The 26588-nt window shown below is 39.6% G+C and overlaps 1 protein-coding gene and 1 long non-coding RNA gene across 15 annotated transcripts in view; both read right to left on the minus strand.

Moving 5' to 3' along the window:
- Positions 1 to 26588, minus strand: part of ZNF521 (zinc finger protein 521) — a 230057-nt gene that overhangs the window by 116799 nt on the left and 86670 nt on the right. For all 14 annotated transcript variants that reach the window (XM_064435496.1, XM_064435550.1, XM_064435549.1 and 11 more), the window contains 2 exons: positions 17377 to 20729; positions 1216 to 1300 (listed from right to left, as the gene is read on the minus strand). In XM_064435496.1, the coding sequence (XP_064291566.1) occupies positions 1216 to 1300; positions 17377 to 20729 (3438 nt within the window). The remainder of the gene's footprint in view (positions 1 to 1215; positions 1301 to 17376; positions 20730 to 26588) is intronic.
- LOC135309445 (uncharacterized) lies at positions 11193 to 17366 on the minus strand. The gene is made up of 2 exons (XR_010369715.1): positions 13187 to 17366; positions 11193 to 12076 (listed from the first exon to the last, which is right to left on the minus strand). It is a non-coding gene; the product is annotated as an uncharacterized LOC135309445 (long non-coding RNA).

Genomic DNA, 26588 nt, shown 5'->3' on the forward strand with positions numbered 1-26588 from the left:
TGTGTAACAACTTAAATAAAGTAGCCACAGAAATGGGCCATTAAGTTTTGGCAGATAACTTTCTTTTACAGTGCAGCCAAATTGCTAAGTGTTCATGGAAGAAATCTGCATGTTACCTCAAAAGAAAAAAAATTACTGCCAAACTGGAAAGTGGAAAAATCAAGCAAATTCTCTTCTGTTGGATATATAATTACCAACTTCTATACAATATTTTTTGTTCTGTGCTTTGCAAGATTTTCTGCTATTTTAGCAAGAAAAGCAGAGTAAGAAAAGCAGGAGTAAAAAAAATCAGTGGTATCCATCTCTGTTTTGAAAAGCAAAATTCAGAAAAAAGACCAAAAAAAGCCAGGAGACAATCCTGGCAATGTTATCTTATTAGTGAGCAAATGATGTGCTTGATAAATTTAATTGGCTGATAGAACTCTTAGTGCTATTACTGAGTAGTTACCAAATTGAAAACATTATGGGTAAACCTGGGGGAATCAGCAAATAATAGGAAAATATGAATATCAAAGAAAAAGCAGCTTTTGTTTTATTCCAATTTACAACTGTAACAGCTTTGTAAACATCAGGATTCAGGAATTCTAAAAGACATTTTTTAAAAGCTTGTACCTTAAAGAGTGTATTTCATTATTGTATACTATAATTCCTTGCTTTTTCAAATAATTTATAGGATTTAATTGTATAGAGATACACTCAGGATTTTTTCCCAGACTGCTCAAACATAACAAACAATACTATTTTATGGCCATTTGAATTATTTATGTTTCCTAATGACAAAAACTCACCAGTTTTGATTTTGGTACTGAGGTGCTTGAGAAGTACACAGTAGTGTCATTACCATAATAACTTCTGAAATTAAAACCTGTCTAAAACTCTACGGAAAGCTAACATCCAGTTCATTAACCATTCCTGTTAGTTTGTTTTCAATAATGCAAAAATGATTAGAAGTTTAATTTGCTAATCACCTGTGTTTTGACTGGCAGTGGATATATAATTCTCTGCAGAAGTCTAAACTAGCCCTTGCAGAAAATAAAATATGCTAATGCTTTATCAAGTCTAATAATATGAATAAAAAAATCAATCATGCCTAGGTTAATCATTGATGGATCCACAATTAATTTCTTCTTAACTCTGTTTAATTTTAGAGACAATGGTGATAATGAGAAAGAAAAAATGGCTATTTGTCTTTGAGAAATGTTAGTGCTCACTTACCAATCATGTGGTTTGCAACATGAACTTGGATATCCCATTCATTGTAGAAAACCATCTGACATTTGATGCACTGGTAGGTCTTCTTCTAAAGAAACAAGGGTAGATAAAATTTACTCACACATACAGTTGTAATAATTTCATTATAACTCAAAATACCAAGTTCACAGTGGTCATTTAAAGCTCTCCAGCAGTGCTTCCATTAAGGCTTAATTATTAATATTAAAACAATAACACTCTGCAGGTCACGTAGTACCTTTCATTTGAGTTTTCTGAAACTTGGTAGAGATTGTTGTCCTAACTACATGAAAACATCAGTACTGCTAAAACATCAGCATCACACTCATGGAAGGCAAAATGGAATGAGGATATATGGGATGTAAGTCAAACACTGAAATCAACGTGGATCCTTCATTTAAACCAATGTATTAGATCCACTACAGAACAAGGAAGAAGCCAGGAAAAGAACACGGAAATGAGAAATATGCTTCTCTCATTTTCAGTGGGGCTGCAGAATCTCCTCTGCACCATACATTTTAAATGATCCATCAGGCTGACATTTTTCAAGGAGGAAAACCTCGCAGCTAGTCTGGACAAAGAGTCCCTATATCAGGGTATTTGCTTCAATAATATCTATTGGCAAGTCTGTACTAAAACTGGGAAGCCTGACTGGAAACTAGCCAGAGACCATGCCTTCTGGCCACATTAGATTGGGCTTCACTTACTTAAAAATCATGGTGTATACAGCTCAAATTTCATTATAAACCAGGGAATGCATTACTCTGCTCAATTTGGTGCAGAGAACACATTTTTCATTTTCATCGTGATGTCTTTCAAAAAAGATCTGCTCTTTCACTTTTCTACAAGGTATATAACTTATCCAAGGCATTTCAACATCCTAAAAATGTAACTGCATTTTCTCTTATTATTTTTCTTGATCTGAATTGGCCAGAGAGTTGACATTGGAAAGCATTGTTTTAAAAGTGAAAAACTAAGAGTATATTCAAAGTAAGGTTATTTTTTCCTTCATAAGACTTAAAATCTGCAGTTATCCAGGCATCTAATGAGACAAGTCAGATTCAAAACATTATTCAACTGCATAATTGCAGTATCAAGGACTCAAGTCCTAAGGTAACAGTCCTGAAGAGCTCAATTCTTGTTTTGAAGATGCAATATTGTCAAGGTAAGCCCTGAACTGCCACATCAAGGCAGTAACTCAAGAGACACAGATCTTTCTGTACAGCCACAGGCACCTTGCCTACATCAGCAAAAAGAAGAAAAAAACACAGAAAACCACATATTTTTTAAAGCATGTAAAGTCACAAGAAGCTGGCACAGATGTATTAAATTGCAGATTTCCCATATCTGCAGTTGGAGAAGACATAGGGTTCACTGGATAACGTGCATCAAAAATACAGCCTCTCTTGTATATATTTATCTTGTGAAGAGTTTTATGCAGCTGGTATTATCAATTATATTTTTTAAAAGGTGTTGGCTCTTTTTACCTGACTCCAAACAGTAATAAAGTCTTGCTGGATGTATTATCAGCATCTAAATTTAGGTGCCTCATCCCAGACAGATAAAGTGGCCATCTATTAACTATTTTTCTACTTCAAGGCTGTAGGCAGGAATATAAAGACCTTTTCAAATATATGTTGTTTTGTCTTATCAAGTTAACTGAAAAATTAGTGACCAATCAAAGTCAGCTCTGAAATCAAGTGTTTCTGTGGGCTCCTCTTTACAAATTTCCCATTGCTTCACATACACAGAGGATATGTTAATTTTCTCAATGACAATAAAATGTGCTGTTTCTCTTCATGGTGGAAACAATGATAAGCTTTTTTTGCTGTTTTTCATTTAAATTAAACTTAGCTTTTAAAAATTTAACCAAGTTAAATCATCATGTAGACAACCAAAAATCAATGGACATTAAGAAACCAAATCTGCTTTGACTTAGTGTTACTATTACTATTTGTGAAGCCAGCTGATTTTAAAGGTAAAATATTTTTTCTCTTTTTTCATTCTTTTAACAATTCTGGTATCATTGGTAGAAAATCAGATTCAGTCTAAGGATTTCCTATTATATGTTGGTAAATTTAACCTTACTGCACTACATCTAGATCTAGCAAAGACCTCTAAATAATGACAGTCAAAATCAACGATTTATTATGCTAAACTCTTTACAAGATGCTCTTTGATGCTGACATATAGAACAACAATATTGCATAAATAACAATCACTCTCCCTTTTTTAAAAACATTGTTTCCCTTTAGAACTAGTTAGAAAATATTTCTTACTCCCTGATGACTGCCACTATGTATTGTTTATTAGCATACCCCTAGCATTATTCCTGATATGTGACTTTGTTGAAAAACAAAGAAACATAAATGTAATGGCTGGTCTTTTCTCTTGTTAGCAGAGCAATGCAGAGTGCATGTCAAGAATTGTCAGCAAAATTATGACTGATGTACATAAAGACAACACATACAAAGGTTGGGGATTTTTTGAAGTCAAATGCTAAAAAGTAAAGTGATTTGACAACAACAAAAAATAATAATTTACTACCACTTACTAGCCTGTTCAAAATAATCTGACATATTTGCAGAATCACACACAGAGTTTTTCTTTTTATCATGAAGAGAAGATTGTTTTTGTGACTGCTGCTTGATCAAGCACTAGTTCTTTTTTGTTTCTGAGCATACTCTAAAATGTTGACATCAACTTTTATTAGCTCAATACACACTCATCTCAAAGTGTCTAAACTTGTGCATGATTAAGTTTTTATTTTAAAAGCATACTCAGTAAATTCCATTTACTCCTAGATTTTCAAAGTGATCAAACACAGTCATTTTAACACCATGTTGAACAAAACCCACATACTTATTTCCATATGTTTCACATTCTAAGGAAGTCCTTGCTTGCTGCAAGTTGCACATTAGTCTCACAAGCTTTGTCAGAACCATGGGACTCATAACTGCTCACAGGAGTTGATGGGTCCTGATGTGCTTCATGGCTGATCCCAATTCCCTACTTGGGTGAGATCTGGGGGGAGACCTAGCCCCTCCTCACACTGTGTTCCCAAAAAGAGGAAACTTGGAGAAATAAGACAGAAGAGCCCTGAGGTATTGCAGCTCCATGCCCCTTGCCTGGACAGGAAGGAAAGAAGCCTTGCAGCACTTTTGTGACACACTACAGAAGAAAAATTTGATTGTGACTCAAGGAGGCATTTGAATTTCTCTCGAGTACCTTCAGCCTATGCAGTGCAACATGGCTCTAAACAGAAAGGAGCTCAGGGCTGTGACAGCCATCCTTGCCTTGTCCTGCTGCAGCTGTTTGCAGCAGGGAACTCTTGCTGAGCTCCCTTGCCCCTCTGCCCAAGCCACCAGCATGTGGAGGACTCAGCAGGACTGATCAGGCACCCCAGGCCTTGCTGCTGCAGCTCATTGCCCTCAGCATATCCATTCCACACAATGAAGAGTGATCAGTTAAGGGCACTTACACCCTAACCTGCCACAGCTGCTTTTCCCAAAGAATACCTCTCAGTCTCCTGAGGAGACGGGAGAATGACAAGGTTGTCATTTTTCCCTACAAACACAGAAAAAAAAAAAGCTGACACATGTTTCCTGTAAGAGAGTAATTTCAAATCAGCAAGGCTGGGCCACAGAATGCTCTTGCCAGTACATACATTTCTGTACAGACTCAGACAGAATCAGTTCAGTAAATGGAGAAGAAGCAACGTGTTCTAAACTGTGCCATCTTGCAAAAACTCCCAAGGATTTGTTCCAGAGAAGAAAGGCACATGTGATTAAGAACATGGTTTAACTTTTTCCTACTACTATTATTATTATTATTATTATTATTATTATTATTATTATTACTATTGGTATTATTATCACCTCATTTTTTAATAAAAACTCTCCAATCAGCAAGCCCATAATCCTTCACTGAACCTCCTTCTGTCAAGAACCTAAGTACCAATTTGTCTCCTCCATGCTGAGTGTAGATCTGAGGCCCAAGTCATTCCTGGGACCATTCAAAATCACTATAGAAGAGTAACTGCTTGGACAAATGTCTCACAAGACCATTGGATTCCTGTTGCATTCCTGTTTTCACAACCATTTTAAAGGCTTCTAGCATTCAAATCTCCTCTGTGACTTCATTTAAAGAGCTTTGCATTGGGCATATGCATGTGTCTCCCTAACCTTTTGAATAATTAATGTCACCGAGACCTTTAAATATTGTCCCAATCCTCACTTACCACTCCGCAGTTTTCTGAATTTCTTTCCTATAAAGGTGCCCAGCATGTTCATGTCATGTGAAATGAGACTTTGCTGCTTTTATAAACAGTCCAGGAATACAAACTTTCAATTGGTATTTCAATTTTGCGAACAGAATTTTATTTGCTTTGCTTTTATAAATAAGGCAAAACAACTAATAACCACACTGCTACAGGATTTACAGTTCTATTCAGAAGTGCTTCAAAAGTATGCAGAAAATACTTCTGTGTAGACTTTTGTGCCCTCTGACTGTCTGAGGTACTGATACATTCTTTTATTTCTATTCCCTAGCCTCATTATATTACTTGAAAATGAACTGCATATGCTACTTACCAGCTCATGCTCCACCTCCTTGTCAAAATCATTCAGTATTTTATCACTTGCCTATTTTGTTCTGACATTTCCCCAGTTTTGTAGTATCAGGGAATTTCATCACCTTACTAGTTATTCTTTCTTCCAGACTACTGATATGCTGCATAAGTTCAACAAAATTGGTGCAAATAATGATTCTTAAGGCTTTCCATTATTTACACCCCTCCAAACCAACCTGCTTCAATTCACAAGACTCCCATGCTTTCTGTACCCAAGATCATGTTTCTTTTCTTTTTTAATCAAAGAAAGTATCTCTCCCTATGCCGTACTTATTCACCCAACAGATTAGTCTTTTGTGCTATACAGTTTCAAAAGCTTTGCTGAAATCCTGGTAAATCATGTTTATAGGCTTCTCTGTCAGCACTTGTGGCTATCCTCTAAAAATACTCTTTATTGAAAATTTTAAGCGTGATCCTCCTTCTGTGAATCTTTGCCCTCTATCCTTCATTAAATCCAAACTTTCTTCTATTCGTTTCTTTGATTAGCCTTCCTCTTCTGTTTCTCACTGTTTAAATCAAGCTCACAAACCAGTAACTTCATGCATAAGCCTTATATTCTCTGTTAAATGTTTGTTTAGTGGCCTTTTCCTAGGTCGTTGATGCTTCTTCTTAAAGACCGCAAGTTTATCTGCTTAATGTTTCCTTTTATCTTCAGCAGCTTTCACTGAGAATTTTGGAATGGATATTTTTGTAAGTAATTTATTGTTTATTATACTCCATAATATTACCTCTAATCTGTACTTCATTATTCTCCATGGGGAGGATATGCCACTAGCTCAACGATAAAGCATTTGTGTAACAGCACTGGTTTCCTTGATCACATATACCATTTCTGGATCTCGTGTACCCATGCCCCTTTTAGCTGAACACGTATTTCCTATATGAAATAACCAAAATATCACTTATAGCTTCTAATGCATGGCATCTACAGTCTTAGGATTGCAGGCATCCCTAGTGTGTTCTATACTGCTTTCACATTTCTCTTCCTTGCCTGATCAAAAATGGGTTTGATGTGTACCTGTTACCTCACCAATAACCTCCTGTTTACACCTAATTACATTATTTGCCCTTGTCACACTACTGAAGGGGACTTTCAAGGCTTTTCCCCCTCAGTTTGAGCACAGACTGAGTGTATGGATCAATAACAGAGCTGAGACAACCTGCTGTTGCCAAAAAAGAGTGATACCACACTTTTCACATCATCTAATTCCCTTCTCCCATATCAGTCATTCACTCAGTTTCCCTCACCTAAAAGGGTGGAGTTAATTCAACCTTTTAAACTGACAGAACAGTAACTTGACAAGAGAAAGTGAACAGCATCCAAGAAAATCATATGAAAATAACAAGTTAAGAACTTAAAACTTGCACAATAACTACAGCAATTTGCCAGTGCTAACTCCTAATGCTGCCAGCTGATTTTTTTACATAATTATTTTATTAAGTATTAGCAGTGTGCCTGGCCCTTCACGATACACAAGAGCAACCACAGTCCTAGCTTTGTCCACTTAACCATTTTTCATCAGAGTTTAGACTAATTTTGACATTACCTTAATTAAGGACTTCTTTCTTACCTTCCTGGATGCTTATTTTGTCAACGTTAAGCTCTCAGAAAACTAAGCATATGTTAAGCAGTTTCACTGCAAAGTTAGTTATTTATCTTGCTTATGGGGCACTGTCATCTTGCTTTTTTTTCTTTTTACCTGATTAATCTCCAACTCTTGTAATTGCTCACACAAAACCCTTTAATTAGTATTTCCTGATTACTTTTAAAAACATGGAGATTTTATGAGTATTTTTCTGTTCTGTTTTCATTTAGCAGGGCCTAAATTATAACAGAGTCTTTGGGTACATGCCTGTGGAAAGAATACAATCAATCCCATAAGGTAAGCAAAATAAAAAATGGAAAGAAACATTATTTTTCCTCATTTCTTTCATTATGGTTACTTACTGCACACACAAAACATATTGAGTCAGAAATACAAATATTCATGTTAGCAGTCCTTACTTCTCTATTCTACTTGAATTCATGGTCTGCTGTTCTGCCTTTCACCTTTATTCTGGAGTCTGTATTTAATCATGTCTGTCTTCAATGTCTTTTAGTTACAAACCTTTTCCTCCCCTAGCTGACTAAGAGCATTAGCTTGCAATGTCTCACATCCCCACACAGAAAAAAACACATCTTGCCACATTTAAAAACTGCATCTCTTCCCTTTGAGATCTCTAATCCTTTAACTCTCTCTAGGCCCTTCACGCTCTGTACTGAAGTGAAATACCTGTCAGAAAAGTAACTCTAAAACCTGGCAGCACATGGTTGTATATTTATTTTCCCTCTCAATTACTTCATATTAGGCTTATAAAATTTATGACAACAAACAGCTTAAAGCACTGTGAATTTGATTCCCCCCTTTCTGTCCCCTCACGTTGCACTTAAAACCAAAGGCAATGAGACCCTCTGAAGCCCTAGAGCTGCTGACCCATCCAGGGGCATCCCAACACTCAGCATCTGCGTCAGAGCCGCTGTGTGGCTACAGACATTGAGAAGGAACTATGACCAACATCACACTGATAATTCTGCAGATGAAGTGGCATCAAAGCAAAGGCAATAGAGTTTGACTTGGCAGGTCTGAGACTCAAAAAGCTGATATTCTGAGCAAGCTGATATTTTTTTCCCCTTTAAAGTTGGGTTTTTTCCTTTGTTTTTTAAAAAAGGCATACTGAGACAGACTGTCATTCAATAAAGCCACTACTTTCTTCACCAACAATCAGCAACAGATGTAGGCCAATAAAATTAATAGTTTGCAACTACGCACAAGAGAATACTCTTGTCTCTTTTCTCCATCACAGATTTTGTAAAAGCTTTCTGTATTTTAACAGAAAGGCAAAATCAGGAGCTTTTTATACACCTTTTTTTTTTTTTTTGTAATTTAAACACTACAACCGCTTTTCTCCCACTCTGTGGAGAATTAATGCTGATTAATTTCACTTTCCAAAGTGTGACTCAGGACCCTCCCCCTACCCTTAATTGTCCACTTTTAACTCAAACTGAATTCTGCACTATTACTTACCAAGATAATTTAATCCTAAAGAATAGAACTTGTGCTCAAAAATATGCAACATTAATATTAATGTACAAACAGAAATATATTACTCATACATAATATATAAGAAATTAATTTTCATTGAAGTATCAAGAGAAGGAGTAAACCCCTTAGATCCTTCTCATGCAATTAGCTCTGCACTTGGGGAAGTCAATGGGACTTCACAAATGAAGGCTTCACATGATAACATGGGCAAGACTGGGGTTTTAAAAAGGCTCTACAAAATATGCCATGAACAGAGTCCTACAATCATATTGCTATGATTTTGGTTCTACCCTCTATGGATACACTTAGGCCACATCAACATTAAAAAATATACTGGTAGCATCTGAGCTGGCACACCGCTGCTGACACTGCAGTGATGCTTGACTGTGTGCCCAGCTGAAAAACCTCCACTGGGGCAGTGCAGCTGCCCAAGGAAGTGGTGTACCAGCAAAACAAGCACTCTGCTCAGCCACTCTTCAACACTATCCACAATGATTTGTGTCTAACTGGCTTTTTTCCTGTGAAGACATACTCACTCTCCTCCAAGGGAATTAAGGGAACTTCACAGAATTGCTTCTGTCCTATTTCATAATCTTTTACTTTCACATTAATTCTTAACATACCAGCAGTTCCTCTTAGGTACATCCTGTAAAAAGTTAATGTCTTTTTACATGGGGCTTCAGTTTACCATTTCCCTCTCTTAAAAAAAAAAAAGGATTGCAGAAGCAGAATGCCATACTTCTAGGTTTGAAGGACCTCAACCATTCAACCACCATCATACAAACCAGTTGTGAAGCAGGAAGCATATGAGAAATGAGGAACTATGGTTAAGACTGATAGTTTGGAAAAATCACCAGGTGATGGAGACACTCTCTGCCTAGGCCTGTGAGAGAAGCACCAAGCAGCAGAACAGGATCAATTACAAGTTGACCACTGTCTGTGATGGTTGCAAGGATCTGTAAGCAGACAGCCATGTTCCTATAGCTTGGCCCTAAACCTATTCCAGCCATCAGAGCAGAAGTTAAGAGGACTGTTGTAGCAGTGGTAAAGCAAACACAAAAGGAAATCTGGAAGCTTGAAGTCTCAGATCACTCTTTGTTGGTGAACCACTACATTTCCTACTGGAAAATGCACAGAGAAAGAGGTGGCTTTCACGATATGCAAACCCATTAGATATACCTTTTTAGAAAGAATGTTGTGAAACATCTGAATAATAAGTAAAAAACAGAGGAAATGTATCCCAACACAGCACACCAAAACTGTGGACATATAGGGGATAGATACTCCAAAAAAGGGGATAAATACTCCATCCTCTCCTACCTCCCACCTTGTTTTTGAGTACACAAGCAGAAAGTAACTTTGAAATGGCTGCATTTCTAAGTGGCAGTATTTTTAAGACATTCTTCAAAGGCATTTCACAGGCATTAAAAATTATTCATAGACATGCACATTATTGTTGGTAGGACTGAACTGAGATGCTCAGTATCAGGAAGGGCCCTGCCCTTTTATTCACTGATGTATGGAGCCATATACAAAAGTTTAGCCACCAAGGAACAACAGGGTAACATCCACATATACCTGGTAGATGGGCCCAAAGATGGGCAGAGACCACAGAAGAACAAAATGGCTGAGGCTGGTCTCTGGAGATGTTCTGGTCCAGTCCTCCTGTTCAAGAAGTCTCATCTAGAGCCAGACCACATCCAGATGACTTGTGAGTATCTCAAAGGGATACACAACCTGTTTGGGTAACCTCTTCCAGGGTTTGGTTGCCCTGGAAGTGTTTCCTGATGTTCAGAGGGAACCTCCTGTCTGTCCATTTATCTCCTCTGCTTCTTGTCCTAGAATGTCACACGGTGAGGGTGGATGCTAGCAAGAGACACATCTCTGCTGTCATACCCAGCAAAATATGCTGCATAAAATAGTACACATCATATTTATCCAATAATTTGTAATACCATGCAGGAAACAGTAAAAATGAAAGATGGCTTTGGCAGGAAAAAAGGTACCTCACAGTTTTGAACCACCAGGGTCAACTATCTGCTATCACAGACCTCAAAGAACAGTATTCTTTAACAAGATGCTACATGTCAGGTGGTTTCCTTATGTTCATTTTGTATAACTTCATGAAACAAGCGGTACTGGGGCTACATACCCATTTTAAATTAATGGTTAGCCCATTTTATTTGCCTCATGACAGAGTTACAAATCTGGGTGTTATGTTTGTTGTACGAGACAAAGTAATACATGCATCATATATAACAACTTTATTGAGTAGTGGTGAAAAACAGTTCTCATGTACAGTCACTTAAGAAGAAAGAACAAATCATAGTTTCCTCCTATAACTTCATGTCTTGTGTTCACTTGACTTTCACATATAAAACAGGTATAAACTTCAGATACAACCATCTTCCTGGTTTGGATCTCTTAAAGGCCTCTTTCCTATTTGGATTCTGTTACCTGCTAGGTCACCTCTCTTCCCAAGCATTGTAACTTCATAGGCTTTGAGATTACTATTAATCTATACATTTTTCCCTGAAATTGGCCAAGAGTAGTCCAAAAATAAGACGTAGAAGTGAGAGAATCCTCTAGAGGTATGCAAACCAGCAGACAAATAGAGATATGTTATGATTTTCTGTGTCTTGTTCCTAAAGATGATCAGGCAAGAAAATTGTGTGAAATTTCTTCTAGTTTCTACTCAGTTCTGAGATCAGAATACAAACACTCATCACTACTGTGATTTTCCTCTGGGGCTGTGCAGAAATTGTGGCAGAAATTGTGTTCTACACCAGCCAGTTGGCCAGCAGGTACAAGTAAAGGGAAAGCCCCAAGAGGACAGTGAACACAACTGAGCTATAGGAGCATCATGGATGTTTTGTCTCATAAAGCTTTGCTGAATCTACATTTGCTCTCTCTAGAGATCCTAAAGGACTTCATCCACATTCCTGTGTCCCTCTCCAAATCTTCTGTGTTTCTTCAAGCACACATTCCACCCCCCCGACCCTGGTTCATTTTACAGAAATCTTGGTTTAGTGCACTTGAAAATTTTGGAGAACATGTTATCCTTTCATCCTGTCCTGCAAAGTTTTCCACAGGTGTGAAGAAGATGCCTCTCCAAATTCCCCATATGAAGCCTCTGACAAATAAGAAGACAGACAAACAGCATTAGATTTTAATGATCAGCAGACAGGAAACTAAGAAAATTCTCTACAATTTTCCCCCTTCTGTTCAGCAGTTCCCAGCCAACATAGAGCCTTCCTTTCACAGATTGAACTCATGGTGTGTGTGAGGTGAAAAGTTTGAAACCTAACTTTGGTAGGATTTACAGCAACAGAATAACAATAATACTGTCTTTGTAAAATTCAAAGAGGATCCTGCTAGCTCACGACCAGACAAAGAGAAGAGAAATGCTTAAGCTGGACCTTATCAGACAATTCATGGTAGTGGCGCTACCAGAAATTAAAGCGTAGTGCAAAGTGGAGGTGGCCTACTGTGGCAGAAAACCCTAGGCTAGCCCTTCCTAAGAATAGACATGGTCACACTTTAAATAATACTTTCCTGAAAGCAATGTTAAAATGATGCCAGAAGACAAAACTGGTATTTTTAGTGAACTCATTTTGAAACTCCAAAAGCAGAAAATATGTTTGTCACAGATTAGTTCCACAAACTATTTCAAAGCCCAATCTTTGTGCCAGCAACAAACCTTCTTTACCTTTTTCTGTCCCTGGATCCAAAATACAGCATGAAAATCACTTGTTCTGGGCCTGGATTCACTGACAGGAAACCCAAGGCACTACTTATGTTTACATTACAAGTTTATGTGCTTATTCATAAAAATCCTGTAGTCAGAATGATCAGCTTGGATTGCTGATGAAGAGGATTATTTTAATTTCTTTATGTATTTCAATTAAATGCGTGAGTATAGATTTCAGTGCATTTTTTCAGTTAAAAGCACTGTGATTTATATTGCTAAAATGCTATTGCTTGCCCTGCCAAAAGCATGCATCTGGGAACATTTCTGGGTTGCTTACAGTCTTTTCTCTCTTCTTTCCGCCTCTGACTGCCAGTGCATGCTGTTGAAATAAACCAGCTACTTCAAAAGGCAGTTCCTGTTTTCTGTCTTTGTGGGTCTGGCAGTGTTTTGAGAAGTGGGGGTAAGAACAGTAAGAGAATAAAGGTAGATTCAGAACCCATGAATAAATAAAGAGAGAAAAAAAAAAAAGTAATGCTAAAAAAGTACACCTACCTGAGTTCCATTCTTTCTCCCAGGGTGATACTGTTTCTGGATTCATCTTAGGTCGGAGAAGTTGAGTTTCAAGGAGCCAACAGCTCTCCACAGCATCTGAATTTTTTGACCCCCATCTCTGCAAGCTCGTTGTCAGACTGCACTTTCATGGCTCCTTCCAGAACAGTGCTGTGATGTGCCCGGTGTCCCCTGCTGTGACATGCCCATCCTGGCATACAGCTCTGAACAACCACAACAAGACAGAAGAGCAGCCCCAGATTCTGCTCTCCAGCTGGTGTGACAGTTGCAAGCTCTCTCCTTTGTCCAACATTTTGGATACTCTCTGAAATAGTGAGTTTCTGCAAATCTTTTGCCACACCTAAGTAAGCATCTTCACTCCTGAAGTAATTTGGTCGTGTACTCATGCTGCTCCTTCTCTCCTCAAGACCAGAAAACCCAGAGCATTATTGTGTTATTAATGAAGGCCTGTCTGCATTGCCACAGGTAATACAGTTTTCACACGAGCCTCACATTCATGGAACAAAGTGATACAGAAGCAATTATGCTTCTACTCTGAAAGTTACCAACAGGACCCCAAACTGAGCACAGTTGCACATGTGGATGCTCTACCATAATTCAGGTTTAGACATTAAACTGTGGGTGTATGTTGGAGTCCATTCCCTCCTCCCCTGCCAGCTAAGAAACAGTCAATATAATTTATTGCACTGTTATGCTGGTGTCATTCAGCAAGTACAGAAGTCTTGCAGTTTAAGAAGTGAGGGCACAATTTCTGCTGAGTCAAGAGTTCTCTCATTAAGTGTCTGACAGCGTAATAACGAAGAACAAGAGAGTCAAGGCCACACAGATTTTCTTGAACAGATTTTCATCTTCCAAGTGCTTTACAAAAAATGTATTGTAAGTAAGCATGGAACCACACTTTTCAGGAAATATATGTCTTATATTCTGAGTAAGGAAAATGAAGCAGAGATGTTCAAGCAGTTTTGGCCAAGTCAGCAAAGCAAATGAGTGACAGAAAAAGGTCTAGTTCCCAATTCACCAGCATACCAGACCTTGTCCTCTGCTTTTAGACAGTAATTATCACTAAGGTTATCACCCTAGCATAAAAGTGTGCTTGCAGTGCAAGTCAAGATCTTCACAAGAAATCTAAAACCAGCTGAATCCAGCACCTCATTAAAGCTCACAGATTAACTGGAAGATCCACACATTTTAGAGCTCTTTCAAAAGCTGCTGTTCATGTCTGTTTAAGTCTGTGTGATAACTTAGGGGTACTAGATTCAGCAGTGTGATGGACTTAATGAGTTCTGACCTGCTCCTTGACTCGTTGCAACCAATAATGAGCACTAGCCATAATTTTCCATCCCAACCAGAAGGTAACTTTCAGTGGAGATGATTCAGGTCAATATTTTTCACTCAGCAAGTTGGGTGACAGCTCAGCTGAAGACATTATACTGTGGTAAGGTAATTGCACCCTATCACATCACTGAGAACAGACTAAAAAGGGAAATTTTCTACTTCAATCATGAGAATACTCAGCAAAGAACCTAGAAGTGACACTTCCAATGTGATCTTTTATCCTAAAAAGGTGTTTTCAAATATTCTTATAATTGAAATCTCTTACCAAGTAAAAAGGGGTATTCAGCAATATTAATGGTGTGACAACTCATCTCATATATGCAAGATACCTATTTTTCTTGCCTTAGGAGTGAAATACTCTTTATTTATAGGTTGAAATCTCAAATCACGTGACTCAATAATGCAAATGAAACTTTCACTCCTTGATATAATTAATACTGTTTTGTGAAAATTTCCCCAAAATTGCATGTTTAAGTAGTTGCCTTCAACATCCCCTTCAGTTCAAGAAACACCCTTCCAGTGGAGTATGACAGCCAGTGACTAATAATAAATTTTAAAAATCCATTTTTTAAAATTTTTTTGTTATATGCTTATGTTTTTACTTCCTTCAGTCTGGACATCCAATCTATAGTTTTAAACATCTGCACATTACCACTTTCAATTTTGACTCTCATTGCTACACAGCTTGCATCATTAGAATTTGAACCAGTAATACCTGCTAGAAAAATTAATTATCTTTCAGGATTTTACAAACGTGCATTTATGGTTTCCAGAACTTCTAATGCTCTATCAGGAATTTGATAGCTTTGTCTTCCCAGGAGAAAAGAATCTGAAAGACTACATTACTATGTGGACTCCAGAACCATAAACACTGAAAATTCAATTTACATCCTGAGACTGGATGTTGGGCGTAAATGGTGATTTGAAGGATACAAATGCTGTTCACAAATGTGTAGTTTAAAAAGCTTTTTCATCTTAGATACACTTTTATATAAAAATCAAATGGATTAAGAAGAGGAACATGATCCCAATTAGAAGTATAACTAAGAACTCTGATTATACCTGATCCAAGCACAGGAAGATTAACTAATGATACTGAAGGTAATTGATCTTACATCATCACAAAGGACTCCCAGATCTCTTTTTGTCTAGTTTACAAGCAAGAGAAAGAAAAATTGGTAACATCTTAGCATGGTAACTGACTAAACTCATGATTCTGATTGTGCTTGAGGTAGCAGGAATTGGCATCCAACATGACTGGGAAGAGGGATTTCATGTAGTCACTTGATGCAAGATGACAGAAACAGAAACCAGAATGACTGAACCTATCAAAAACATGCAGCAGGTAATCCTGTGGTTCTGACTCAGCAGTGGGATCATCAGTGGCCCAAAACACAGCTAAGGAGAGCCACTCCTCTTCCCTCTTCTCTAAAAGGTGTTTTTTTTTCCTTAGATCTCAGGTTCTCAGTCTAACAGCCTTCCATAAATTTCACACCACATCCCATTCCTCAGGTGTCCCCTACCACCACTCAATGAGCAAACCAGAGATGAAGTTATGAAAGCACAGGGCCTTTCCCTGGGAGGTGCAGCCTGCCTGGTACATCCTGAACTCTCAGCTCCAATTCTCCATGGCACTCCAGGCTCTGTGCTACCTCAGTGTCATCCCAGTCTATCTTCATCTACATTCTCAGAAGCTCCATACTTACCTCTTGGTCCACATATGCTGGTGTATCCTCACTCTTCCCTCTCTGCCTCCCTCCTGCCCTCCAGTTTGCACAACACTGTTGGACAACATGCTGAGAGATGTCTTTCCCAACAGATGGGCTCACAAACAGGGAGTGAGGAAGGTGATGGAAGAGCAGCAGCTCCCTAGCCACAGGGTATCCATCCACATTCACAGCAATGGGTTGCACCATGTTTGTATCATTATAGGCTAAAAGCTTTCTTGAAACAAAAGCTGTTATTTCTTAAAATTTGCTTGTGCTGTGTTTTTAGACTTCCTGAATTATAAGATGCAAGATACCATGCTTAAAATATTACCTCTAAGTCATTCTAACGGTAACATTTCTGAAGATAAAACTCATTCCCTTTCCTCAGTACAGGACCCCCCTTACCTCCCTACATACAGGTGTCATTACTTGGTCACTGGTGACTGAGGAAGCAGATTACATCTTTCAGGAGTTTGATATGTACTTTCTAAGTTATGCCCTACAATGGAATTTCAATAATCAGGCACTAGGTGTTTCAGTGACATCACAATGTTCTTCATCAGGAATGGAAAAAAAAATAAAAAGCAAAGAAATTGCATCCAAAGGACTGATTTCCCAATTTACCTTAGGCTACCATTACACTTCTACTTAATCAAAATATGCTAGAAGAGGGAGAAAGTCTACAACACAATTAACAAAAATACTCTCAATTTGTTGATTACAAATATTTTCTAAAAAATCAACCCCTTCTGCCAGCATTTTGGCTCACTGTGTCTACTCTTCTGTCATTAATGCTCTCTGCCGTAAGCACAACTCCTAGCTGGGGATTCCAATGCATATGGGAGCTAGGATATGATTCCAGATCTCAGTTGTGCTGGCATGAAGATAGGTCTCCTCAGTGATACAGAAGACAATATCCTAGGGAGACTGGAATAAGTCCTATTCCACAAAATTCAATCCAAGACGTAAGGCATATCAAGAAGCAGATAATTACTAGCTAATGGCTGTGGATGGAAATGTAACATGGATCAGCCTAAGCATTTCATGACAAGTGACAAGACAGCTTGAAAAAAGGGAGATTTTTTCCAAAAGGATGGAAGGTGTCAAAAGCAAAGAAAAAAGGGTTACCTCTTCAGTTTGGGAGGGGCTGATTCTAGGCATTGGAGATACTTGTGGTGTTTTCAGCTGTGTACTGTTGCTGTCTGGAACAAGCTCTCTGTGGATTGACTGAATATGGTTTTGGAGTTCAGTTTCTGATTCAAACTTTACATTGCAACTAGAACAGCGAGTCTTCAGTCCCCCTGCCTTGCTTTTGTTCTCAATGGAACTCAAGTTCTCATTTTGGCCCATGCCTTGTCTGTTACTGCTTGAAGGGATGTTGACACTTGGACTACCACTTTTACTGAGATTAACACAGCTAGCACACAGACCATATGGCAGACCGTTGATGTCAAGTTTCACTAAATCCTGTTTTGAACGGAATTCCTTCAGGCACGATGCACACTTGTACAGTTTCTGGAGATGCTGTGCACGTCCCGTGGACTGCACAGCAGAACCATTTCCAGTTTTCTGCATATGGAATGTGCCATGGATTTTCAGTTCCAGCGTGGAGGTCACTGTCTGCATGCACACCACACAGCGGAACCCCGTCAAGGAGTTCCTCAGGTCAGGGTGCATTTGGCAATGCTCTAAAAATTCCTCCTCGCTCTGGAGGGGCATCTTGCAAATCCTGCAGTTTCCAGTGTCCAGGCTCTTACTATGTGTGACCTTATGTTCAGTAAGAGTCAGAAGAGATGGAAACCGCTCGCCACAGATTGGGCACATATAGTGTTTCACTGGTCCCAAGTGTGTCTGCATGTGCTCCCGAAGCCCATTTTCAGAGAAGAATGTTCGAGAGCACACATTACACTTGTAATTCCCTTTAATGAGCTCAGCCTTTTTCTTCACGATAGCGCTTTCTCCAGGTCGGATGTTGTGGTCTCGCAGCTGGTGATTCTGCAGGAGAGTCTCCATGGTGTAAGCTGCGCCACAAATGTCACAGCCATACATAGGCTCAGATGTGTCCACATCTTCTTCACTGCCATCGTGGCTGTTATGGGACTCCTGGCTATTTGTCAACAAAGTCTGGAGTTCCACTTCCTCTTTCTGAACTTGCTCAGATGCCCCATTCGTTCCACAGTTTGGAGTTTTCGTTTCAAAAACACAATGTTTTTCCCTCAAGTGCTTTTCCAGCAAGATGATAGCATGGAAAGCTTTGCTGCAGAACTTGCAGTTGTACTTCTTGCTGTGCGTAGTGATGTGACACTGCAGCTCCACCTCCGTACCAAAGGATTCACCACAGAAGATGCACTTGTGTACTTTGCCTTGGTTCTCCAGGTGGTTGTGTTTCACATGAAGCTGTAGGTCAGTCTCGTTACGGAAATCCCAGTTGCAAGATGTACATCTGTATACCTTCTTCTCATTGCTATGCTTCACAGCCAAGTGCAGCTGAATGGAGACTTTGGAGTCAAAAACCTCTTGGCACAAGGTGCAGCGGAAGAACACGAATGTATGCATGTCTAGTAGGTGTTTCTGCAAGTCATCCACAGAAGTAAACTGCTTGTCACAGCTTTCACAGATGTAGTAGGTTGAGGTGATCATGAAATGAATGGTAACATGCTTCAGCAGTGACTCCTGATTTGGAAATTCCTTGTTGCACTGAGGGCAGGTCAGTTTTGGCAGGACAGTGTCAAGATGTGTTTTCAAATGAGTCTGAAAACCGTCCAAGGAAGTATACTTAGCACCACACTGATTACAAATATATTCCCCAGCAGGACGAGGCGGAGCACCTCCAACTGCTTGCATCATCTTTAAAGAGGTCTGCTCAATGGCTACAGGAGATAATGGACTCATGGCTCTGGACTTTTTCCCATTGTGGATGTAATTCAGCGCCAAAGGAATGTTCTTATGGTTCTCCTTGATATGCTTGTTCAGTTTAAGAACACTATTAAATATTGGAGAATTGGTACAGTAAGAACAAGAATACACTTCCACCACTGGATCTTTTGGGGTTCCGAGCACAGGAGAACCAAAACGGGAACTGCTAAGATCACAATGGACTTGTCTAATATGCTCTTCCAGGGAAGAATCAGTAAGAAATCCCATGTAGCAATGGGGACAAAAGAATGCATTACTGTCCTTAGCAGCAGGGTTGGCAAATCCATGAGAACATCGGATGTGTTCCTGAAGGGTGTTGAGGTCATTGAACACTTCAGAGCAGAAGTTGCACTGGTAGACCATGGCAGGCATGGTAGAAACAATCAGAGCTGGATCTGGTGCTTCATGGACTTGCTTAAGATGTTCATTCAGATTGTAGAGAGATGGCAATACCTCCAAACAATACTGACAGATATGGGCTTGTTCGGGTTTATCTAAATGCATAGTTTTCAGGTGTATCTGTAAAACTGCAAGGCTGGAAAACAACTGTTTGTTGCAATAAATGCAGCTATAAGTAACTTTTGCCTGCTTACTTGAAGGACCAGTGATATCTGGCACTTGCTGAGCTGCCCGCTTCCTTCCACGACCTTTTGGTATAGGAGGAGCTGTTTCCACCATTGTTGAGCTATCCACCGAGAGATTTGAATCTGGGGTAGTGCTAGAGACTGATGTGTACCCCACAGTTACCAAAGATGGGCTGTTGCTGTGGTTGCACGACTCTGGCTGCTGGTGACTGTCCATGTGGCTGTACAGCTCCTCCACAGTGTGAAAGTTCTCAGAGCAAATGCTGCATGAATTCTTCTTCTCACCATTATGAGCCTGCTCCATGTGATTCACTAGGGACGTTTCCTCTACAAAGAGTTCATGACAGTAAACACACTGAAGAGCAGATCTGTCCTCATTAGGGGAGCACTCAGGGTGACATTCTGCAATGTGCTTCTGAAGATCTTCAGGAAAATCAAAGCCTTCTTCGCACTGACTGCATTTCTGAGTATCTTTCATTTTCCAGTCCTCCATCCGGGAAGCGGACTGGGAGCCATCTTTGTTCCTCTCGTGAACCTGCATGTGTCCATGCAGTGAACTAGATGACAGGAACCCACGTCTACAAATGGCACACTTATATGGCTTGTTGGACGTATGAGTCTTTAAGTGAATTTTAAGGTGATCGCTCCTCGAGAACGCCGCATCACACTCACTGCAGTGATACTTCTTGTCTCCTGTGTGAAGCTTTATGTGGCGGTCCCGGCTCCGTTTGTGTTTGAAGAGGCGGCTGCAATACGTGCATTTGAAAGGGAGCTTGTCACTGTGACTTTGCTCGTGGTGCTTTAAGTAGCTGAGGCGGCTGAACGACTTGTCACAGAACTGGCACGGATAGGGCAAACCTGGGCCTCCTTCCTCTTCTCCAAAATCACAGCCTTCTCCATGGCTCGGGGAAGTCTGATCCTTGCTAGAAGGTGATGATGCTGGCCATGAGCAAGAGGGGTCATCCTCAACATCCACTCCGTCTGAAATGAGAAAGAAACATGCCCACAAGCTTAATCCCGAGAGTGAAAAGGAGCTAGAAAATGCATATGAATAACGCAGGACTGCTATTCCTAAATAGCTAAAACACTAAACTCAGACTAGGACATTTCTTACGCTGATATCAACAGTTTCAAGACCACATTTATTTTTATCATACTGTAAAACATTAGAAGTTATTAAATAGTTCTATGCCTATATTAACTTTTTATTGCTTTTTTATCATTCTTTCTCAGTTGCAGGATATGTATTATACATTGACAATTTTATTAAAATGCAGATTTTAATATATTTAATGTTTCTTTTGTATCCATTGTAAAATTATTTGCATATTATGTGAGCATCTGAAGAGTCAAAGGAAAGGAGAAAATATTACAGGAATGCTTTAAAATGAACAGTCAACCCACATGACCAATATTTGCTGAAAAGAATTGCCCTGCTTTGCCACAGGTTTGTGGATTTTTTTCCTTTAAAAGTGATTCTGAACACAGGAATCTTTTAAAGGCTATTTCTGAGACAGACTTGGGTGTTATTCTAAACAATAATAGGAAAAATTACAAGGGAGGAACAGGACAACAATATAAACAGTGATGTTTTCTCTAATAAAGTGCAACCAGATTTCTCCAATAACGATACAATGCAGTTACTTAAGGCTGGCAGCTGGATTATTAAATGTTCAAAACAATCTAACAAACCAACAACCAGGATCAAGGAAAATGGGAAAGTGTCACAAGGGTCAGCCATGAACAGCATTTTTTTTTTTAAGTTCAAGAGGTTGCCCACCATTTCTTCCTTTTTTGCAAAGGCCTCAGCCAGCTGAACTTCCTCAGTACAGCAGAACCTGTACTGTAAGGTGATCACAGACAAAGCAACTTGTAAAAAACTGGAAACAGGAAAAATGATAAACATTTATGGTAAAAGCTGAAAGATTTATGAGTTACCAGGAAGAGACAAAGCAGAAATGCTGGCCAGATAATAAATGGGCTAGTTATCCATGGTATTACCTTGTCTCTAAACAGGGAAAGTTGTAAATATTTTTTTCAAGAGATGTGCTGTACAGTTTTTGCACCTTTTGTTTTAAATGCAGATAACTACAGTTCAATGATCATACTGATATTAACCTAAAACTTATTTAAAAATATTAAAAGAATGTTTCAAAGATCACTCTGCATCAAATAATTCTTCAATTCCTTTCCAGGGGCAATGCTTGAGGTTTTTCTTCCTTTCAAAAGTAAAACTGACTACAGTAACACTACAGAAAAAAGATACAATGAACCCCTTGAAAAATATCTTTCTAAATGTATTTTTGCAAAGAAGAAAGTTTCCTAACATCTTCAGCCTTCTCTCAAGAAATTTACTACAACACCACCACAAAAGTTAAAACTGGCCTATATTATATAAACAAATTCCAAGCCTGCTTACTTTAAGGTAAAGAGATTTTACTAGATTATCAACCTCTTGCTTATCCACAGGAAACAGATGAGGATTCATTCCTTTCCTGCATCTAGAAACTGATGACAACGCCATCTCACTATCAATGCCAGATGGCAACCATCTAACTCTGAGAAAACAACCAAACACCATTGCTGGATGCCTGCCCATTGACACAATGCTTTTCAGGATAACTTGGAAACTGCATGGGTTTTTATCCTCTTGTTTACATCTCGGAGAAGAGGGTTTCACAAATTAAACACACCTTTTGCACACATACACACACACTATACATCTGTAATTGCTTGCACACAAATCTGCACTACTGGTATGTATTTAAATAACAAAATCAACCCCTAGCCTGAGTGCCATGTTTTTTAACCAAAACCAATGCGGTTTGTTTATCAAAAAAAAGGAAACATAAAAATCCTCCCTTCCAGCAAAAGTAGTGTCATGTGCTAAAATGCTTCCCAATGTGCAAAGTTCCTCATTGTCATACATACTAAATAAAACCAGTCAGGTGAGTTTTTAAGATGGTACATTAATGACTGCATTATTCACAGGAGACTTTTAATGTAAATCTGTGTACTGCCCTTTCAAATTGCTGGATTTGACTCTAAAACGGGAAATTATCAAAACAGTGGAACAAGCATTTACAGAAAAATATGTTAATGTTTTATCCAGTTCTAAATTTTATATTAAATGCATCTTTCCAGCTAGGTCTTTTAAATGGGAAAACCTTTTGTTCTTTAAAAATCCAATATATTTCTGACATACACCCACTGATGGCAGATAAACAGGAATTTATGTCAAGCAGCCGAGTGAAGAAAAATAGTCTGTGACTGCCTAGGCAACATATTTCGTAACCAAATTTAGTATTAAAATGTATATCCTATGGAGAAATGATATATATTATTGTATAAATGTTTAGAGGAATATATAGTAAGTGTTATAAATAGTGTACCATCACTGACACAGCAGTAAATCACTTCCTTTTCGTGGCCACTGTCTGCCCGGTTTTACCTATTATACAACTATTCCCCCCGGCTCGTGGATCCCAGCAGGCTGTCGGGCTGGCAGCAGGGTCAGGACCAAGCGTGGAATGTGACCATAGCATAAGCAAAGGCAGCCCCTTGCCCCCTCCCAATTCTTCTTGTTTGCCCGGGATTCTCCTCAGCTTTTTTACAAGGGTAAGGAAAGCCGAGAGGGAAGAATGTAACCACAGCACAGAGACAGTTCTTGCTTTCCAGCCGGCAAATGGAAATGTGTGCCACTTTGCCGTTGCGTTTTTTAATCAGAGCCCGTACTAATTCTACAGAGCAATTCCCTCTGTGCACAAGGGAGAAGAGCAAGCCACTTACAAGTCAGATTTGTGTCCTTTTAACTTGAGAAGTGAAAATCTTTCAATCTCTCAGAGCTACAGAAGAACCAGCAAGGCAGGGGGAATTCCGCAAGGCGGAGGACAACAGGATTTTCCTGAGTACAAGCCTAACAACGCTTTCCTGACTCCCCCCCACCCCCTGGCATGGCAGCGGAGGGGACAGCCTGTACAGAAGGGGTACTGGTGGCTGGCCACATGCTCTGGAAGGAGGGACCCTGGGCTGTCCTCACACAAAGGGCTCCAAAGGCCCATCAGCTTTCAGTGACCCACAGAAAGGCTTTTGAAACCGTCCTTCTGCAACAAGGAAAATGTGTCGCTGCAGTGACTTTTGCTGTGCAGGCTCCAACCTGAACACTGGGAACATTGTGTGCAATGGACTAATGTGCCAGTTGAGCTCAGGGTAGGAATGGATCTGGGGACAGCAAACAGGGTAACTACTGGACTAAGGGTAATTACTGCTCCAGCAGGACTTGAGTGATGGCAATGCCTGTCCTTCCATCTCCCCACCCCTCCCCACAGGGATGTGGCCCCATAAAATTAAGGTGCAACCACGAAGAGCATCTCCCTCAGAATGGCAGCAAAGCATGACTTGCTGCCCTACACTGAGGCTACTCCACGTGCACAGACACAAGGTGAGCAGGCCTTGGCCCTCAAAACTGTGATGGAGGAGCTGAACTTAAGGTCTCTGCAGAGAGCCAGATGCTTGGGATGCAGACTCCACTCCAGCTTTCCCAGCAGATCTCACTACAGAGCCAGCTCTGCACTGGGGGTAAAGTTTGAACCTGTTGTCAGGGTAAAGGGCTTCAAACCCCTTTTCACCCATCACTCTCGTAGAAAATGCAGTTTGCAGCACATAGCTGCCTGTATATAAATCTGCAGACACCTACACACTGAGCTCTATGTCAACATTACAAATCTGATCTTTAATGTTATAACAAGCTGTTTTAAAATACTCTGGACCAAATTCAGATGCACACATACAAGTTCCCAGGAGTGGTGCACATCTATCTGAGGGCAGAATAGGGTTCCAGGTGCTTGACAGAGTGTTTATGGAGTTTTAAAATATATTTTCTGTATCGACCTTTTTTTTCCTTCAGCACTCACTAAGTGCTACTTACTGTAAATGCCCTTTTTGTGTTATGGCAAGTATTCTGAGTTTCAGTGTGATGCACTTAACATGTCCATGTAAATTTTTAATTTTTGGAACCAGTCACTTCACACTCGCTGACTCTAAGAAAGCTTTAGCACTCGCAACCAAAAAACTTCACTGAAATCAGCTACAAGGCCTAAAAGTCTATTTAAAGATGCAAATGTGTGTGAATAGTTAGTGCAGATGTTTTTCTACACCAACTGTACTTGCTGAGTTTCACCATTTCCATAAAGCACATTAAAACAAGTGTGTGAACACTCTGAGATGAAAGTACCAAGCACTCCTGAGACTTCCAGTGGAAAGTAGAGCTGCCTGACTTTTCTCCAAGCAGACAGGAATGCCCATGATTCAGCAGCCTGAGTAAATAAAAGAGGTCCTTATTTCCTAATTCTGCTGGCTGGCCACACTGCAGCAGTCTCTGTGCTGCTGCCAAAGGGGATGCAAAACTGGAACTACACCCAGCAGCTGAAGGACTGTCTTTGTTAGCCAGCCAGGCCTTCCTGACCATCTTCTGGCAACAAAACTATCGTATCCTGCAAGGAAGACCTCCATCTCAGGCTTGATAATTCTCTAGTCTGTCTAATAGGACAAAACAACAAATTTTGCCTGGTCTGTGCTGGAGGAGGACAGCTGGAAACTCAGTTAGTAGCAGAGTAACACCTGTTCAGCAGTATTGATGGGGAAAGTGCTCACCAACAGAAAAGTGAAGCAATACCAGAAGGAGTTATCCCACGAGATGGGGGGAGGAAGGGAGAAGCACAAGAGCACAAAAGCACCTCTGTGGAGTTAGCAGCCAGCCACTCATGTGCCAACCCCAGCAGACGCGAGGTCTTAAAAGTGATCTTATCCCCAGTGCTGCTGACTGAATTAACAGGACTGCTTCAGAAAGATGTTACTTAGTCACCAGGAAGGTCTATGACATACACATGCTTTTGCTGGAGTAGACTTCAGGGCAATTGCTTTATCATGACTTATTTTTCTGTATGATTTAAACATGTTTTTGCTGCCACTAGACAAATGGCCACATTCCTAAAGCAAATGTCAGCTAACCTTTATGTGCCATAATACATAGGGGCCCTCTGATAGAACAGAGTTTACACATATGAACAAATTAATATTTTCAATATCCTGTAAGCAGCAGTTTTCCATTTTCCCCATTTTGCTGCTCAAGTAACGGGCACAGACAAGCTGGAATGCTTTGCCTCAGGTTACAAATGTAATCTGTGTGAAGGAGGAAACAGAACCTGCATCTCCTCAGTCAGAGCCATTCCTGCAAGAATAATTCTTTCTCCCCTGAAACACAGAGCTGGCAAAATGCTTAAACTGGTGGATTCGACCAAAGAGAAAGCCCAGCAGTTGAGATGGACAGACACCCCCCAGTTCTGGGTCCTGCTGATATGCTCTCACTATTTTTCTCCCATAACAATAATGGCAGACTGGTGACACAACTATCCCCCAGGAACCCACTAAATAACAAGGTTTCTTTAACAGGTAAAAAATAATGAGTTACATAGGATGATAATAGATACTAAAAATGAAAAATCAAGTACACCAGGCAGCAGCACATAAACCTGTGTACTCCATACTGCCACAGGCACATGGATTGTGAATGCACATGCATGCATTTATGCATTGGGTTGTTATGTAGCTATTAGTTGTCCTACCACCAAAGACCTGTTCATATCCCAGTGCATATGAACATACATGCTTATGAATGCACATATGAACATATGTACATATAAATATATGTGCTTATACACATGTATTGAAAAGGATGGAAAACTCATACAAATGTACAGCATTGCTGATTTACCAGGCAGCATGCCACAAGGTAGAATATTATTTGTAAGAAAGGAAGGACTAAATAGCAGGCAGGTAGGT

Source organism: Passer domesticus, chromosome 1 (genome assembly GCF_036417665.1).
Source record: "Passer domesticus isolate bPasDom1 chromosome 1, bPasDom1.hap1, whole genome shotgun sequence".
In the NCBI taxonomy this organism is placed as follows: Eukaryota; Metazoa; Chordata; class Aves; order Passeriformes; family Passeridae; genus Passer; species Passer domesticus.